The sequence below is a fragment of the Bombina bombina genome, chromosome 1, assembly GCF_027579735.1.
Source record: "Bombina bombina isolate aBomBom1 chromosome 1, aBomBom1.pri, whole genome shotgun sequence".
Classification (NCBI taxonomy): domain Eukaryota; kingdom Metazoa; phylum Chordata; class Amphibia; order Anura; family Bombinatoridae; genus Bombina; species Bombina bombina.
The window spans coordinates 339,698,599-339,718,550 of NC_069499.1; the positions used below are offsets into that span (position 1 = coordinate 339,698,599).

The following is a 19,952-nucleotide window of genomic DNA, read 5'->3' on the forward strand; positions in this document are numbered from 1 at the left end:
GTATGCTTTATTATTATTTTTATTTTATTATTATTTTTTGAGCATTGGAAACAAAGTTTTAGTCTAACGCTTTTCCTGGGCTGATCAGCATAATACTCAGGAATGAATCAGAGCAATGTAAATTCTATATGAAACTTTCATCTGACCCTGTAGAAACCTTTCTCTTTCGAAACTATGGAGTACACTACATTCATTAACTATGTAGTGCCACAGGCATGAGACACGTTCAGCACCACAGTGGATTAGAGGATATACTGTACAAGACAAGCTTAAGTTGTCATTTACAAGAAAACAGGAAGTAAATGCTCTGTTAGATATTTCTATACATATAGATGGGAACTTCCCTAAGTCAGGCTAAATAGAAGGCAGGCTGCTGGGCTGTGCATCACCACTCACACAGCTCCAGATAGATCGCTGCTATGGGATCCCAGGATGTTCAAGGTAAGTGTCCTTATTCAAACTAGAACACTAAGTACAACAGCTTGTCAATAAATGTGCCGTTTTAATTATTAGAACAACTTATTTGAACAATAATGTTGTAATCATTTAATCAACCTTACTCTCATTTGCTTCATACATGATACGTCAACTTTTAATTTCCCTATTTATTTTAAAATCACTTTCTCATGAGGGTTATTGTTCCATTTTTCATATATGATTTAAAGAAGAAAAAAACGTCTTTCAATTTTTTTTTGTGTGTGTCAGCACAGAACTGTGTGTGTGGCTAAGAGCAACATTATCATACTTTTTTTGTACAGAAACAATAGAGGCAGTTTCTACTTTTTTGATCCGAGTGAATAACTCCTTGTCTGCCAAGAGAACACAGAATAATATATAGATAGATATAGATTAGATGGATAGATTAGATAGATATAGATTGATTAGATAAATATAGATAGATGATATATTAGATAGATAAATAGATATAGATAGATAAATAGATAGATATAGATAGATTGATAGATATAGATAGATTAGCTATAGATAGATAGATTGATAGATAGATATATAGATAGATAGATGATAGATTAGATATAGTTAGATAGTTGCAGGGCCACCACTAGAAATTTTGGGGCCCCTGACTTAACCATTGATCAGCCCCCCCCCCCCCAATTTTTGACCAAGTGACTAAAATGTATATATGCACTTTATTTTTATTTTTAAGTGTAGTCAAACTTGGAAATGTTGTAAAGGTAGTAACACACAAACACAGAAACACACAGACACACTCATACACCGAAACACACTCACACATAAGGATTCACATATAGACACTAGCAGACATGCAAAGAAACACACTCAGACACAGACACCCAGCACTTGTTTACATTGACCTGACAAGTAATGAGGTAGACTACAGTTTTGTAAAAAAAAAAAAAAAGGAGATTTACAAAACAAAATATGGAGTTCTGATTATCTTTTTGTCAAGGAAAATGCCAACTAAATGATGCCAACAGCATGCAGTGGCTGAAAAGGAAGGGCCCTGAACTGCTTAAACAATAATTAAAAGGTTAAATGGTGGATTGGTGACTTCCGGATAGGTCTCATAAAAAGGAACAGACAATGGACACACACACACACAAACTTGCACATACACCCAAGGAAACACAGACAGAGACAGCCTCAGAAAACACACAAAGACATATACACACAGAGAGACACCCACAGAAAACAAACAAAGGCATACACACACAGAGAGACAACCACATAAAACACACAAAGACATACATACACACACACCCTCACTGAGACATCCACAGAAAACACATAGGCATACGCACACACCCTCACAGAGACATCCATAGAAAACACAGACATACATACATGCACACACCCACCCTCACAGAGATATCCACAGAAAACACACAAAGACATACACACCCACCCTCACACAGAGACCCACAGAAAAAAATGCATACACACTCATAGAGACACAAACAAAAGCACAAAGACATAAACACAGATACCCACAGAAACACTCACAGGAGGTAAAATTTCTGCACATTGCATCCCCTAAATCAACAGTGTGTGACATGCATGATAAAAAAAATAGCAGAAATTAGGAGATCACTTTTTAAAGAATCATATTTGTAAATGTGCAAACAAAAATTATTCTGTGAATTCAAAATTGTACATTAGTGATCTGGATAGATGGCTAGATGAAGAAAAGTACTTTTGAAAGGTTGACATATGTTTGTTTGTTTTTTTCCCCATTTTCCCCAACCAAGAGCACCACTTCAAATATAGTGTACAAATGTTCCCATCTGTAAGCTGTACTTATGGATTTTGAAAATGCTGTACTCTATATGGTCTTGGTGGAACCATAAGTCATGGTACTCAGTCTCATACCATTAGATCTGGTTAAATGCAGGATTTAGGCGTGTTTGTATGTATTTCAAAATTAATTCAGCTGTAGTGTAAACTGAACAGCGTTAAAGGGACAGTAACCCAAAAATTGTCTTTCATTATTTAGATAGAGAATATAATTTTTAAAAAGTTTCCAATTTACTTCTATTATCAAATTTGTTTAATTCTCATGTTATTCTTTGTTGAAGGGATACCTAGGTAGGTAGCGTGCACATGCCTGAAGCACTACATGACAGGAAATAGTGCTACCATCTAGTGATCCTGTTAATGTATAACATTGTTGCAAAACTGCTGCCATATAGTTTTGTGGACACGTGCACACTCATGAGCTTGCATCCCCGCTTTTCAACAAGGGATAACAAGAAAACAAAGAAAATTTGATAACAGAAGTAAATTGGAAAGTTGTTTAAAATGGTATGTTGTATCAGAATCATGAGAGGAAAAAATGGGTTTTATGTCCCTTTAAGTTAACCTGTCTCATTTCAAACACTGAGCAATCTTAGTCTGAGAGTAACATTTTATGCAGATGTAAAAATCTTAGATAAAATGCCTCCTTGCATCTGGAAAGTCCTTGCATTAAAGGGGCAGTAAACTTGAATGTAATTAAAATATATATATATTAATAAAAAAAAACTCATATCTGCCAAAAGAACACCTACCATTTGTGTATTGAGGAAGAAACATTTCTACATGGCTTTAAATATAGAATTTCTACATCATTGTCAAATAATAATAAATACACTGCTACATATTGCTAAAAAAATGTGTTTTTATGGACCCCTGGCATCACCACACAACTACCACACTGAAGTTACAATCTGAAATTGCACAAAGAAATAAAAACCATTTACTAAGTGAGTCCTACCTCCTCTGCAATTTAAAGTGATCGGCCGTCTGACTCAGGCACACACTGTACAAACTGAAGTGCCAAGTCTGTCTCACACTGTGCATAGTGGTTTAGTGCACACTCAGAAATCCTCTCAAAATGCTAATACTTTACTCCTGTAATAACATTTCCTACGCTTAAACGACAGTCTAGTCCAAAATAAACTTTCATGATTCAGATAGGGCGTGTCATTTTAAACAACTTTCCAATTTACTTTTATCACCAATTTTGCTTTGTTCTCTTGGTATTCTTAGTTGAAAGCTAAACCTAGGAGGTTCATATGCTAATTTTTAGGACCTTGAAGGCCGCCTCTAAGCTGAATGCATTTTGACAGTTTTTCACCACTAGTGGGTGTTAGTTCATGTGAGCCATATAGATAACATTGAGCTCATACACGTGGAGTTACCTTGGAGTAAGCACTGATTGGCTAAAATGCAAATCCGTCAAAAGAACTGAAATAAGAGGCCGTCTGCAGAGGCTTAGATACAAGGTAATCACAGAGGTAAAAAGTGTATTAATATAACTGTGTTGGTTATGCAAAACTAGGGAATAGGTAATAAAGGGATTATCTATCTTTTAAATCAATAAAAATTCTGGTGTAGACTGTCCCTTTAATAGCACTCTGCTGTAGTACCGTCTTGTGTTTTTTTTTAAATAAGTTGTTCTTGCCTCACGGGGTAGCTAGAGGGTAACTACACTTTATGTTTGAGCAAAGCTTCTGTTTAAACAGAAACTCATGAGATATGGCCAATCATTTAAATAGAAAAACACACTTCCCTTAAAAAAATAAATACATAATAATAATAATGAAATGTCATATATTTTTAAATGTCCTCTATTGGTTGGAACAAAGACAGAAGACAGTAAGTATATAATATTTATTTAAAAGAACATTATAGTGTTTTTTTACAACTCTTAGCCATATAAGAATCATTTAGCCAGTGTTACAGTTTTACCAAACTATGGTTAAAAGAAGGACTTTAAGATGATGTAAAGGCTGTGACAGAATTAATTCAGAAGACTACAAAATAACTTTTGTGCTTATATTTAAAGGGATAGGAAAGTCAAAATTAAACTTGCATGATTCAGCTAGAGCATGTAATTAAATTCACTTCTATTTTCATATGTGCTTTGTTCTCTTGGTATCTCTTGTTGAAAATGAATACGTACATATCATACACAAGTGGGAGCTAGCTGGTGATTGGTGCCTGCATACATTTGTTTCTTGTAATTGGCTAACTAGATGTGTTCAGATAGCTGCCAGTAATGCAATGTTGTTCCTTCAGCAAAGGATAACAAGAGAATAAATCATATTTTATAATAAAAGTAAATGTGAAAGTTGTTAAAAATTGTATGTTCTATCTGAATCATGAATGACATTTTTGGGGTTTCCTGTCCCTTTAACAATGCACAATAAAGTTAAAGTTTAAAGTTATTTACCAGCCAAGTCAAGTCATTGAATTTAAAGGGATACTGAACCCAAATGTTATTCTTGCATGATTCAGATAGAGCAGCAATTTTAAGCAACTTTTTAATTTACTCCTATTGTAAATTTTTATTCGTTCTCTTGGTATCTTTATTTGAAAAAGCAGGAATGTAAGCAGAAGAGCCGGCCCCTTTTTGGTTCAGCACACTGGATAGAGCTTGCTGATTGGTGGCTAAATTTAGCCACCAATCAGCAAGCGCTACCTAGGTGCTGAACCAAAGATGGGCTGGCGTGTAAGCTTACATTCCTGCTTTTTCAAATAAAGATCCCAAGAGAACGAAGAAAGACTGATTCAAATTTGCCGTGAGTAGGAAATAATACATATTTGGATGTTATTTAGCTGGCACCACTTTTTATATAAATCCAATGTATTTCATTCCTAATTATCATATTATTAGTCAAAGTATCATATTAAAGGGATACTAAACCCAAGTGTTTTTCTTTCATGATTCAGATAGAGCTTGCAATTTTAAGCAACTATTTAATTTACTCCTATTATCAATTTTTCTTTGTTCTCTTTGTATTTTTATTTGAAAAGCAGGAATGTAAGCTTAGGAGCCGGCCCATTTTAGGTTCAGCACCTGGGTAGCACTTGCTGATTGGTGGCTAAATGTAGCCACCAATCAGCAAATCTATCCAGAGTGTTGAACCAAAAATAGGCCGGCTCCTAAGCTTTCATTCCTGCTTGCACTTTGCTTATAAATAGCTTTTTGACAATTATTTTTCTATGTGTAAAATGTAGAAAGACATAGGAACTATGGGGCGGTTGTGGAACCAGAGACGCAAGAAGACAATCACTCAGAAGGAACTTATCTGGATGAAGTTATTGACGTACCCGACACAAGAACAGTAAGTGAAGGGCAAGGAAATAAAAAAAATGTGGGGGATTGGGCCAGGGATACAGTGTTTGGATATATTCCTATCTGAAAAGCAAGATACAAGAAATCAAGTGGGGCTACATAAAAAGCACCCCTAAATTATTGTGTCCCTTTTATCACTTCAGCATTTCTTCTCTCTGTACATATTAGTTATGCTATAATTATTCCTATTTTTTGCTTCATTTATTACTGCACCTGTTTCTAATATTATTAATTAAGCAGTGATGAGAAATAATGAATTTATTCTGCATACTGCTTTTATTCCATGTGTAATGTTAAATGTTGCTATTGCAGATATATTCAGTGTTCTCCACAGGAGCTATTTAATAGGCACACCACTCGGCTGATTTGACTAACCACCAGACAAAAATTTAAGCCAATATTAAAGGGACAGTCTACACCAGAATATTTATTGTTTTAAAAGATAGATAATCCCATTATTACCCCTTCCCTAGTTTTGCATAACTAACATAGTTATATTAATACACTTTTTACCTCTGTGATTACCTTGTATCTAAGCCTCTGCAAACTGCCCCTTATTTCAGTTCTTTTGTCAGACTTGCATTTTAGCCAATCAGTGCTGACTCATAAATAATTCCACCGGAGTGAGCACAGTATTATCTATATGGCACACATTACTTAGCGCTGTCTATTTTTTAGCCCATCAGTGCTGGCTCCTAGGAACTCCACATGCATGAGCATAGTGTTATCTATATGAAACACATGAACTAACACCCTCTAGTGGTGAAAAACTGTCAAAATGCATTGAGATAAGAGGCAGCCTTCGAAGGCTTAGAAATTAGCATATGCACCTCCTAGGTTTGGCTTTAACTAAAAATACCAAGAGAACAAAGCAAAATTGGTGATAGATGTAAATTTGAAAATTGATTAAAATAGTATATTACTGTATATATAAAAAAGCCTCATCTAATTTTTATACAGTAAAGTACTATGAAAGGACAATTAAATTGAGTAAATAGACTAAATTGGTATTTATTCTTCATAAATGTTATAGAAATTAAATGTAGAAAAATAATTTGTATATTTTATAAAACAAGGTATCCACATAATATAGTAAATAAATGCTCACAAAGTCACCAGCAATGTTGGAATGTTAATCTCTTTATTGTGTCATCTCACGTAACCCATTTAGTGTTCCTAAAGATACATTCTCACGCAATTACTTTGTTTAAGGTACATACGTAAGCTCTGATATCTTTGTTTATGCACACTAAAGAAATGTCCTGCCGAGCAGTGTCTAGCATACAATTAAGTACACAAGTGATACTACATTTTAGTGACTGGATCATACTCAAGCTGCATCTGTTTGGTGACTGCTTATTACTTCCCCAGGCTACCTAGTCACTTCCATTGACCACCCATCTCTGTCCCACAGAACACCAATAACGCTGCCTCAACTACTCTGATTCCATCCACAGAACACCTGCCACTCTGCTTTTGGACTTCGCTGACATAGACCTCACCTTCCTGGTTCAAGTGTTTGCCCCCAAAATGTCATTTTTGTAACCACCGCTAGGTACCTGATGAGCTCATGGAGTTTCTGACTCAGGTCACTATAACAACGGTGCCTATGTAATATAGGCCTATAAAAATGATACACCCCACAAATCAACCTTGCCGTGACCCACTATCACTGTACTTAACCCTAACTGCAACAACCGTAAAGGACCAGTAAATACAGTAGATTTTCATAATCAACAAATGCATGATTAAAAGACAATGCAATAGCACTAAGTCTGAACTTCAAATGAGTAGTAGATTTGTAACAGTCATCAGCCAATCAGAAATGCATTTATGTATATATGGAGTTGGTGACTAAAAATGTGTAAATATAAAAAGAATGTGTACATTTTGTTAATGGAAGTAAATTGGAAAGTTGTTTGAAATTGTTTGCTCTATCGGAATCATAAAAGTTTATTTTTGACTTGCGTGTCCCTTTAAGTTGACCTTAGCAGCAAGTACAAAAACTCCTTCTCTCACTACAAGTACATTATAATATCATCCTAACTGATTCTAATGAAAAATCACATTGAATGGTTTCAAATCTTTATACAAATTGTGATATAAGACAAAAAAGGTAAGACCCAGGATATGACCAAATAGATAATTAGCTCTGTATAAGAGTAGAGGGAGAAAACAAGCTGTAGTTTAGGTGCAAATCAAAGGTTGGAACCATTTGGGCAGGAAACACAATAGAAAAAGTAACCGAAGAATAGTTTAAATCCAAGCCAATGTCAGAATCAAGCTGGCAATAATAAATCCAAATCACAGTCCAAGAGCAAGGTCAAGAGGAAGAGAAAATGTTGGTAACGAGTATCCAAAGAACAGTAGACAAAGAATTAGGCAACGCAGGAAAAACCCAATTTTTTTATTTCATGATTTAGAAAGAGCATGCAATTTTAAACAACTTTCTAATTTACTTCTATTATCTAATTTGCTTTAATCTCTTGATATACTTTGGTGAAAAGCATATCTAGATAGGCTAAGTAACTGCTGATTGGTTGCTGCACATAGATGCCTCGCGTGATTGGCTCACCCATGTGCATTGCTATTTCTTCAACAAAGGATATCTAAAGAATTAACAAATTAGATAATAGAAGTAAATTGGAATGTTGTTTAAAATTGTGTTCTCTACTTGAATCATGAAAGAAAATCTTTGGGTTTACTGTCCCTTTAAATAGCGCAGAAGCAGGTACGCTAACCTGACAACAGTTTTGGTGTGACACCTGAGAGTGGCCATCACTGGAGTAGCCTGGTGGATGATGCACGCTACACACTCTAGTTGAAGCACGCTAACTATGCTGCTGAGGTTTGCTGTGAAAAAGCCTGACATGCGCTAACGGAACGCGATGACAATTATATAGAACTTTACCATCAATATGAAGTGGGCTACAAGGCCTTAACAAGCAGCTCATGTCATGACTAAAAGAAATTCAAGAAGAGAAGAGATATATCACCTGGGAAAGAGTTGAACCATAATGAGAACTGTTATCTTCATGGAGAAAACTTGGAGCTGTGTTGAATCTTCTAAGGCAGGATCGACTCATACAGGATAATGTTAAAAGCAAGCTGCTACTATATTGTTCTCCAGGCACATGCACACTGTCATGAGCGCTTCCGTTCATCGCCGTGTCGCCGCGGCTCCCGGAACTCCTCTGTGTCTCTGACGTCATGTTGCTTAGCAACATGACGCTTTCTCTCACACCCCTCTGATGACGGTTACGCTCCTGCCCTTTAAATCTCGGCGGGAGATCTGAATCTGGGCCCGTTTGTTTGTTTCCCTGGATTGTGAGTACCATATCAGTTTTATTCTTCTGTGTACCGACTTCTGCCTGCCTGACCAAGCCTCTTGCCTAATCCCTACTTGCTGATATTTGGACATTGACTTCTGCCTGCCTGACCTTGCCTGTAGCTATTACCCTTTTGCTGACACTTGGATGCCGACTTCTGCTTGCCTGACCCTGTCTTTTGCCTATACCTTTTGCTGATATTTGGATGCCGACTTCTGCCTGCCTGACCTTGCTTTGGCCTTTACCTTTAAACCTATTCTTTGTTAAACAAGACCTGCTTAAAGGGACATTTTACTTTTACAAGCTGCAAAAGAGAACTTTGCCTTTCTGTTTGTTATACACCTGCTTAAAAGGGACATTTACTTTTACAAGCTGCAAAAGAGAACTTTGCCTTTCTGTTTGTTATACACCTACTTAAAAGGGACATTTACTTTTACAAGCTGCAAAAGAGAACTTTGCCTTTCTGTTTGTTATAAACCTGCTTAAAGGGACATTATACTTTTACAAGCTGCAAAAGAGAACTTTTCCTTTGTTTTACAAGCCTGCTAAAGAGGACCTTTTTCAGAAGCTTCAAAGTAAGAGCATTTCCTTTTTGTTCTTTGTACTACTTAAAGGGACGTTTTATCCTTTGTGGCTTTCCTGCATTCTGGAACAATATTCATTTTTGTTATCTTCTAATCTGCTTCCTGAGTGGGTCACGTCCTGGATATTTCTCAGTGTGCTAGCGTGTGCTTTCAATTCACGCTAGCAGTTGGGTTACATCCCGGATTGATTCCAGAGCGGCTGACATTACAAACGGGCCATAAAAATGGACCCCACTGAATTATCTATGGCCGTGGCTCACCAGGGACAGCTCTTGGGTTCTCATGCCACTCACTTGCAGTCTCTGGACACTAAACTTGATCAAATTACTGCTCTATTACAAAATTTGGTTGCTACCGCACCTCCCAATCCTAATCCCAATCCAAATCCGATTGAGGCATTACCTCCTCCGATTCCTAACAATCAGTCTCAGGTACAACTAAGTCCCAGGATTCCTCTTCCGGATAAATATGATGGGAATCCTGAAGAATGTAGAGGCTTTTTGAATCAATGCCGTCTTCATTTCCGAAATAGCCCTACTCTCTTTGCTACTGCCTCTTCTAGAATCACGTTTCTTATTTCCTTAATGAAAGGAAAAGCCTTGGCTTGGGTATCACCTTTGCTAGAAAAGAATGATCCTATACTGTTGGATGTTGATACATTTCTATCTACATTCTCAAACGTATTCGATAAACCTGGAAGGTCATCCGCTGCTGAAGCAACTCTCCTGGATTTACGTCAAGGAAATCAACCAGTCTCTCAATATGCAATTGAGTTCCGCACCCTTGCCTCTGAAACCACTTGGAATCAGGGAGCACTCAGAGCCGCTTTCCGTAAAGGACTTTCTGAGCGTCTCAAGGATGAATTGGTGTATCGTGAACTTCCAGAGTCCTTAGAAGCCTTAATAAATCTCTGTATCTGTCTCGACGCCAGGTTTCGTGAACGCCAACAAGAAAAGGATAGAACACAGAGGACTGCCACTCGAACTCCTTTTCGTTTAGCTCCTCGTTTTTCTAGTCCAGTCACTCCAGCCTCTCCTACTACTGATCAGGCTGAACCCATGGAAGTAGGAAGTATAAAATTAACTGAGACTGAACGCTTAAGAAGACGGACTCTTGGCTTATGTCTGTACTGTGGCCTTAAAGGACATTTATTAAGGGATTGTCCTACTAGGCCAGTAAAAGCCAGGGCTTAACTCTAGTCCAGGGAACTGAGTTAAGCCAAAATAGTGGTCATTCCCTATACAAGAAACTCTTTGTTCCAGTAACTCTTCTAATTGGACAAAAGAAGATCTATACCCAAGCCCTAATTGATTCTGGTGCTGGAGGTGTGTTCATTGACTCTACATTTGTTTCTACTCATTCTATACCCTTACTAAAGAAGGAGTATTCCATTTCAGTCTCTACGGTCAGTGGAGATCCTTTGGGTTCTGGATACATTCAGTTTTCTACTCAACCCTTAATCCTCACCGTAGGAATACTTCATTCTGAGACAATTTGTTTCGATGTCATTCCCACTCCGCAATTTCCCATTATCTTGGGATTACCCTGGCTCCAGATTCACAATCCCATTTTTTCTTGGACTTTCGGTGAACTCACTTCCTGGGGATCTACATGCCAGACTAAATGTCTTCAAGAGATTACTAAGTTACCACTCACTATTGCTCTCACAGTTGAAACTCCGGAATCCTTACCTATGCATTACCATGACTTTGTGGATGTCTTCTCCAAAAAAGAAGCGGAACGTCTTCCTCCTCATCGCCCTTTTGATTGTCCCATTGACCTCCTTCCTGGGGCTGCCTATCCTCGAGGCAAAACATATCCACTTTCTAAACCAGAAAACATGGCTCTGGAAGAATATATAAAAGACAATCTGGCTAGAGGATTTATTCGACCCTCCTCTTCCCCTGTAGGGGCTGGTTTCTTTTTTGTGGGAAAAAAGGATGGCGGATTAAGACCCTGTATTGATTATCGTGGATTGAATCAGATTACCATCAAGAACAGTTATCCTCTGCCCCTTATTCCTGAACTTTTTACTTATCTTCAGGGAGCCACCATTTTCACCAAACTCGACCTACGTGGTGCATACAACTTGATCCGTATACGCAAAGGAGATGAGTGGAAGACTGCCTTTAACACTCGATTTGGGCATTATGAATATTTGGTCATGCCCTTTGGGCTATGCAATGCTCCGGCGGTTTTCCAGCATTTTGTAAATGAGATCTTTCGTGATTTTTTGAATATTTTTGTTATCATATACCTGGACGACATCTTAATTTTTTCTCAGAACCACCAAGATCATGTGCACCACGTCAAGAAAGTACTTCAACGTCTAAGAGAATTCCATCTGTTTGCTAAACTGGAGAAATGTTCTTTCCATCAAAAATCCATACCCTTTCTGGGTTATGTAATATCGGCATCTGGATTCGAAATGGACCCTACTAAACTTTCTGCCATTTTGGATTGGCCTAGACCTGATTCTTTGAAGGCTTTACAACGTTTCCTAGGCTTCGCCAATTATTACAGAAAGTTCATCAAGAATTTTGCTACTATTACTTCTCCTCTTACTTCTCTCACAAGAAAAGGACAAAACTGTAAAGTATGGCCGTCTGAGGCTATAGAAGCTTTTGAATCTCTCAAAGAAGCTTTTTCCTCAGCTCCTATCCTTCGTCATCCAAATCCTGAGTTTCAATTTATTCTGGAGGTGGATGCTTCCTCTGTTGCTGCTGGAGCGGTTCTGTCTCAACGAATACCAGAGACTGGAAGGATTCATCCTGTTGCTTTTTTCTCTAAAAAATTCACTCCTTCCGAATTTAACTATGACGTAGGGAATAAAGAGTTGCTTGCCATCAAGATGGCATTGGATGAATGGAGACATTGGCTGGAAGGTACTTCTTTGCCATTTACTATACTTACTGATCATAAGAACCTTCTGTATCTCCAAACAGCCAAACGACTAAATTCCAGGCAAGCACGCTGGTCCTTATTCTTCTCTCGGTTTCACTATAATTTGTCTTACATACCTGGTTCAAAAAATATTAAAGCAGACGCACTTTCCAGACAATTTCAAGATACCCCAGTTCCTGAGTCTGGTACCATTCTCCAACCTCATGAAGTCATTGCCCAGTTAACAACTTCTTGGTTACAAGAATTACAGTCCGCTCAAGAGCGTCTTCCTTTGTCCTGTAAACCTCCCAATGGTTTACTCTTTGTTCCTGAACGCCTTCGTTCCAAGATTTTATTTTGGGCTCATGATAGTCCCCTTTCTGGACATCCTGGCATCAGTATTACCACTCGAAACCTCAAACAACATGTCTGGTGGCCTACACTCTCTCAAGATGTGAAGGATTACGTCTCAGTATGCACACAATGTGCCATGAACAAAACTCCACGCCAACTTCCTTCAGGATTACTCCAACCATTGCCTATACCTCACCAGCCTTGGACTCATGTATCCATGGACTTTATTACCGATCTTCCCTTGTCCACTGGGAACAATACTATCTGGGTGGTGGTCGACAGGTTCACTAAGACGGCTCATTTTGTACCCTTGCCAGGATTACCATCTGCCAAAAGACTCTCTGAACTTTTTATTCTACATATTGTAAGAATCCATGGATTTCCTCTTGATATTGTTTCAGATAGAGGGGTACAATTCGTTTCTCGATTTTGGAGGTCACTTTGTAAACATTTTGGTACTACTATATCTCTCTCTACTTCTCACCACCCACAATCGAATGGTCAGACTGAAAGAGTAAACCAGTGTCTTGAAACATATCTTAGACATTATGTGGATCATTATCATTCTAACTGGACTTCTTACCTTCCTTTGGCTGAATTGGCCCATAATGCCCGGTACAATTCCTCCCTTCAGACTTCTCCTTTTCATGCAGCTTACGGATATCAGCCTAGGACGTTCCCTTTGCATACTTCCTCCACAGTGAATCCTGCTTCTGATCTTACAGCCCGAAGATTAACTCGACATTGGCAGAAGATACATCGTATTCTTTCTGTAACTTCTAGACGTTACAAGTTCTTTTCGGATCTTCGACGGAAAAAGGCTCCCAAATATCGCCCTGGTGATAAAGTTTGGATTTCCTCTCGATTTCTTCGCCTGAAACAACCTTCTAACAAATTGGGACCACGATATGTGGGTCCTTTCCGAATACTGGGTCAGGTATGTTCCACTGCTTATCGGGTAGCTTTACCCAAGTCTCTCAAAGTCCATCCGGTGTTCCATGTTTCTCTTTTAAAACCTGTGATGATTAACAGATATTCTAAGCCTTTTTCTAAACCTCCACCGTTATTGGTGCATGGACATCCTGAGTTTGAGATCAGCCATATTCTAGATTCCAAATTGCGGGGCAAGAAATTGTATTATCTCATTCATTGGAAGGGTTATCCAGTCACGGAACGTTCTTGGGAACCTGCTCATCAAGTAAATGCTCCAATATTGGTCAAGACCTTCCACAAGACTCATCCTGATAGACCTGGTCCTGTCCCCCGGAGGGGCCCTTTAGGAGGGGGTGCTGTCATGAGCGCTTCCGTTCATCGCCGTGTCGCCGCGGCTCCCGGAACTCCTCTGTGTCTCTGACGTCATGTTGCTTAGCAACATGACGCTTTCTCTCACACCCCTCTGATGACGGTTACGCTCCTGCCCTTTAAATCTCGGCGGGAGATCTGAATCTGGGCCCGTTTGTTTGTTTCCCTGGATTGTGAGTACCATATCAGTTTTATTCTTCTGTGTACCGACTTCTGCCTGCCTGACCAAGCCTCTTGCCTAATCCCTACTTGCTGATATTTGGACATTGACTTCTGCCTGCCTGACCTTGCCTGTAGCTATTACCCTTTTGCTGACACTTGGATGCCGACTTCTGCTTGCCTGACCCTGTCTTTTGCCTATACCTTTTGCTGATATTTGGATGCCGACTTCTGCCTGCCTGACCTTGCTTTGGCCTTTACCTTTAAACCTATTCTTTGTTAAACAAGACCTGCTTAAAGGGACATTTTACTTTTACAAGCTGCAAAAGAGAACTTTGCCTTTCTGTTTGTTATACACCTGCTTAAAAGGGACATTTACTTTTACAAGCTGCAAAAGAGAACTTTGCCTTTCTGTTTGTTATACACCTACTTAAAAGGGACATTTACTTTTACAAGCTGCAAAAGAGAACTTTGCCTTTCTGTTTGTTATAAACCTGCTTAAAGGGACATTATACTTTTACAAGCTGCAAAAGAGAACTTTTCCTTTGTTTTACAAGCCTGCTAAAGAGGACCTTTTTCAGAAGCTTCAAAGTAAGAGCATTTCCTTTTTGTTCTTTGTACTACTTAAAGGGACGTTTTATCCTTTGTGGCTTTCCTGCATTCTGGAACAATATTCATTTTTGTTATCTTCTAATCTGCTTCCTGAGTGGGTCACGTCCTGGATATTTCTCAGTGTGCTAGCGTGTGCTTTCAATTCACGCTAGCAGTTGGGTTACATCCCGGATTGATTCCAGAGCGGCTGACACACACTAGTGAGCCTACCTAGGAATGATATTCAACAAAGGATACCAATATAAAAAATAAATAAATATGATAATAGACGTCAATTAGACTTTTTTTTTTTTCAAATTGTACACTGTGGGGCCCATTTATCAAGCTCCGAATGGAGCTTGTGCGCCCGTGTTTCTGGCGAGTCTTCAGACTCGCCAGAAACAGCAGTTATGAAGCAGCGGTCTAAAGACTGCTGCTCCATAACCCTGTCCGCCTGCTCTGATGAGGCGGACAGGAATCGACGGAAATCAACCCGATCGAGTACGATCGGGTTGATTGACACCTCCCTGCTGGCAGCCGATTGGCCGCGAGTCAGCAGGGGGCGGCGTTGCACCAGCAGCTCTTGTAAATGCAGAGAGCGTATTGCTCTCCGCATTCAGCGAGGTCTTGTGGACCTGATCTGCACTGTCAGATCAGGTCCGCAAGACCTTTGATAAATAGGCCCCAATATCTGAATCATGAAAGAGAAATATTGAATTCCATGTCCCTCTAATTTTAGAGGGACAATAACTTTTTTTCACATAGGGCCAGTTTGTGTTTGGTAGCTTTTTTCCTTAAATAAATACATAAATAAATAAAATTCGGCTAGGTTTTGAGTTTTGCGGTAAGAGCTGCTCGGTGCTAACTTGCAAGTAATTGTCACCGCTCACCTCCCTATAGCGCTGCTATTACAGGTTTGCAAAAACCCGGCGTTAGCAGGCAATAAGTGAGCGTAGAGCAAATTTGAGCTCCATACCGCACTCCAATACCAGTGATGCTTTGAGCTGGTTTTACGTGCTCGTACACAATTTCCCCATAGACATCAACGGGGAGAGCTGGCTGAAAAAAACACCTGCAATAAAGGAGCGTAAAGCTCCGTAACGCAGCCCCATTGATTCCTATTGGGAAACAAAAGTTATGTTTACACCTAACACCCTAACATAAACCCCGAGTCTAAACACCCCTAATCTGCCGCCCCCGACATCTACATTATACTTATTAACCCCTAATCTGCTGCCCCCAATGTCGCCGCCACCTACATTATACTTATTAACCCCTAATCTGCCACCCACCTACACTTATTAACCCCTAATCTGCCGCCCCCAATGTCGCCGCCACCTACATTACACTTATTAACCCTTAATCTGCCGCCACCGACACCTACATTATACTTATTAACCCCTAATCTGCCGCAGCGACCTCTCCGCCACCTACATTACTCTTGTTAACCCCTAATCTGCTGCCCCTAACTTTGCCGCCACCTACCTAGATTTATTAACCCCTAATCTGCCGCCCCCAATGTCGCCGCCACCTACATTACACTTATTAACCCCTAATCTGCCGCCCCTAACATCGCCGCCACCTACCTACATTTATTAACCCCTAATCTTCCGCCCCCAACGTCGCCGCCACTATACTAAAGTTATTACACCTAATCTAATAGCCCTATCAAAATAAAAAAGCCCCCCCAAAATAAAAAAAAAACCTAGCCTAAACTAAACTGCCAATGCCCCTTAAAAGGGCCTTTTGCCTGTAAAAAAAAAATGTGAACAACCCCCCAACAGTAAAACCCACCACCCACACAACCAAACCCCCCAAATAAAATCCTAACTAAAAAAACCTAAGTTCCCCATTGCCCTGAAAAGGGCATTTGTATGGGCATTGCCCTTAAAAGGGCATTTAGCTCTTTTTCCGCCCAAACCCTAAGCTAAAAACCTAACACTAACCCCCGAAGATCTACTTACAGTTTTTGAAGACCTGACATCCATCCTCAACGAAGCGGCAGAAGTCCTTAGCGAAGCCGGCAGAAATTTTCATCCAAGCGGGCCGAAGTCTTCATCCAAGCGGGCCGAAGTCTTCATCCAAGCCGGCAGAAGTCTTCATCCAGACGGCATCTTCTATCTTCATCCATATGGCGCGGAGTGGCTCCATCTTCAAGACATCCGGCGTGGAGCATCCTCTTCTGATGACGGCTCTTCTCAAATGAAGGTTCCTTTAAGTGAAGTCATCCAAGATTGCGTCCCTTGAATTCCGATTGGCTGACAGAATTTTATCAGGTGAATTAAAGGTGAAAAAATCCTATTGGCTGATGCAATCAGCCAAGAGGATTGAGCTTGCATTCTATTGGCTGTTCCAATCAATCAATAGAATGCAAGCTCAATCCTATTGGCTGATTAAATCAGCCAATAGGATTGAAGCTCAATCTTATTGGCTGTTTGTATCAACCAATAGGATTTTTCACCTTTAATCCCTATTGGCTGATAGAATTCTATCATCCAATTTGAATTCAAGGGACGCCATCTTGGATGACGTCACTTAAAGGAACCTTCATTCAAGAGGACCCGTCGGAAGAAGAGGATGCTCCGCGCCGGATGTCTTGAAGATGGAGCCGCTCCGCGCCGGATGGATGACGATAGAAGATGCCGTCTGGATGAAGACTTGTGCCGGCTTAGATGAAGACTTCGGCCCGCTTGGATGAAGACTTCTGCCGGCTTCGCTGAGAACTTCTGCCGCTTCATTGAGGATGGATGTCGGGTCTGTAAGTGGATCTTCGGGAGTTAGTGTTAGGTTTTTTTTAAGGGTTTATTTGTATGCCCATACAAATGCCCTTTTCAGGGCAATGGGGAGCTTAGGTTTTTTTAGTTAGGATTTTATTTGGGGGGTTTGGTTGTGTGGGTGGGGGATTTTACTGTTGGGGGTTGTTTATATTTTTTTTTACAGGTAAAAGAGCTGATTTCTTTGGGGCAATGCCCCGCAAGAGGCCCTTTTAAGGGGCATTGGCAGTTTAGTTTAGGCTAGGGTTTTTTTATTTTAGGGGGGCATTTTTATTTTGATAGGGCTATTAGATTAGGTGTAATTAGTTTAAATATTTGATCATTTCTTTTTTATTTTGTATAATTTAGTGTTGTTTTTTTTGTAATTTAGTTAATTGTATTTAATAAATGTAATTGATTTAATTGTAGTGTAAGGTTAGGTGTTAGTGTAACTCAGGTTAGGTTATATTTTACAGGTAAATTTGTATTTATTTTAGCTAGGTAGTTAGTAAATAGTTAATAACTATTTACTAACTAGTCTACCTAGTTAAAATAAATACAAACTTAGCTGTGAAATAAAAATAAAACCTAAGATAGCTACAATGTAACTATTAGTTATATTGTAGCTAGCTTAGGGTTTATTTTATAGGTAAGTATTTAGTTTAAAATAGGAATTATTGGGGCCTAGATTTGGAGTTTGGCGTTAGCCGTGAAAACCAGCGTTAGAGGCTCCTAACGCTGGTTTTGGCCGCCCGCTGGTATTTGGAGTCAGTGATTAAAGGGTCTAACGCTCACTTTTCAGCCTTTTCCATACCGCAGATCCCCTTACGTCAATTGCGTATCCTATCTTTTCAATGGGATCTTCCTAACGCCGGTATTTAGAGTCGTTTCTGAAGTGAGCGTTAGAGCTCTAACGACAAAACTCCAGCCGCAGGAAAATAGCAGTAGTTAAGAGCTTTCTGGGCTAACGCCGGTTCATAAAGCTCTTAACTACTGTACCCTAAAGTACACTAACACCCATAAACTACCTATGTACCCCTAAACCGAGCTCCCCCCACATCGCCGCCACTCGATTAAAATTTTTTAACCCCTAATCTGCCGACCGCCACCTACGTTATACTTATGTACCCCTAATCTGCTGCCCCTAACCCCGCCGACCCCTGTATTACATTTATTAACCCCTAACCTGCCCCCCACAACGTCGCCGCCAGCTACTTAAAATAATTAACCCCTAATCTTCCGACCGCAAAGCGCCGCCACCTACGTTATCCCTATGTACCCCTAATCTGCTGCCCCTAACACCGCCGACCCCTATATTATATTTATTAACCCCTAATCTGCCCCCCTCAACGTCGCCAACACCTGCCTACACTTATTAACCCCTAATCTGCCGAGCGGACCTGAGCGCTACTATAATAAATGTATTAACCCCTAATACGCCTCACTAACCCTATCATAAATAGTATTAACCCCTAATCTGCCCTCCCTAACATCGTCGACACCTAACTTCAATTATTAACCCCTAATCTGACGACCGGAGCTCACCACTACTATAATAAATTGATTAACCCCTAAAGCTAAGTCTAACCCTAACTCTAACACCCCCCTAAGTTAAATATAATTTAAATCTAACGAAATAAATTAACTCTTATTAAATAAATTATTCCTATTTAAAGCTAAATACTTACCTGTAAAATACATCCTAATATAGCTACAATATAAATTATAATTATATTATAGCTATTTTAGGATTAATATTTATTTTACAGGCAACTTGGTAATTATTTTAACCAGGTACAATAGCTATTTAATAGTTACCTAGTTAAAATAATAACAAATTTACCTGTAAAATAAATCCTAACCTAAGATATAATTAAACCTAACACTACCCTATCAATAAATTAATTAAATAAACTACCTACAATTACCTACAATTAACCTAACACTACACTATCAATAAATTAATTAAACACAATTCCTACAAATAAATACAATTAAATAAACTAGCTAAAGTACAAAAAATAAAAAAGAACTAAGTTACAAAAAATAAAAAAATATTTACAAACATAAGAAAAATATTACAACAATTTTAAACTAATTACACCTACTCTAAGCCCCCTAATAAAATAACAAAGCCCCCCAAAATAAAAAATTCCCTACCCTATTCTAAATTAAAAAAGTTAAAAGCTCTTTAACCTTACCAGCCCTGAACAGGGCCCTTTGCGGGGCATACCCCAAGAATTTCAGCTCTTTTGCCTGTAAAAAAAAACATACAATACCCAAGCCCCCCAACATTACAACCCACCACCCACATACCCCTAATCTAACCCAAACCCCCCTTAAATAAACCTAACACTAAGCCCCTGAAGATCTTCCTACCTTGTCTTCACCATCCAGG

At 39.2% G+C, this 19,952-nt stretch overlaps 1 protein-coding gene across 1 annotated transcript in view; it reads left to right on the forward strand.

The window, feature by feature from the left end:
- Positions 1-311: 311 nt before the first annotated feature.
- SLC11A1 (solute carrier family 11 member 1) overlaps positions 312-19,952 on the forward strand; it is a 134,985-nt gene continuing 115,344 nt past the window's right edge. Inside the window, exons 1-2 of the mRNA XM_053698131.1 lie at positions 312-441; positions 5,482-5,588. Of these exons, the coding sequence (XP_053554106.1) occupies positions 420-441; positions 5,482-5,588 (129 nt within the window). The 5' untranslated portion in view covers positions 312-419. The remainder of the gene's footprint in view (positions 442-5,481; positions 5,589-19,952) is intronic.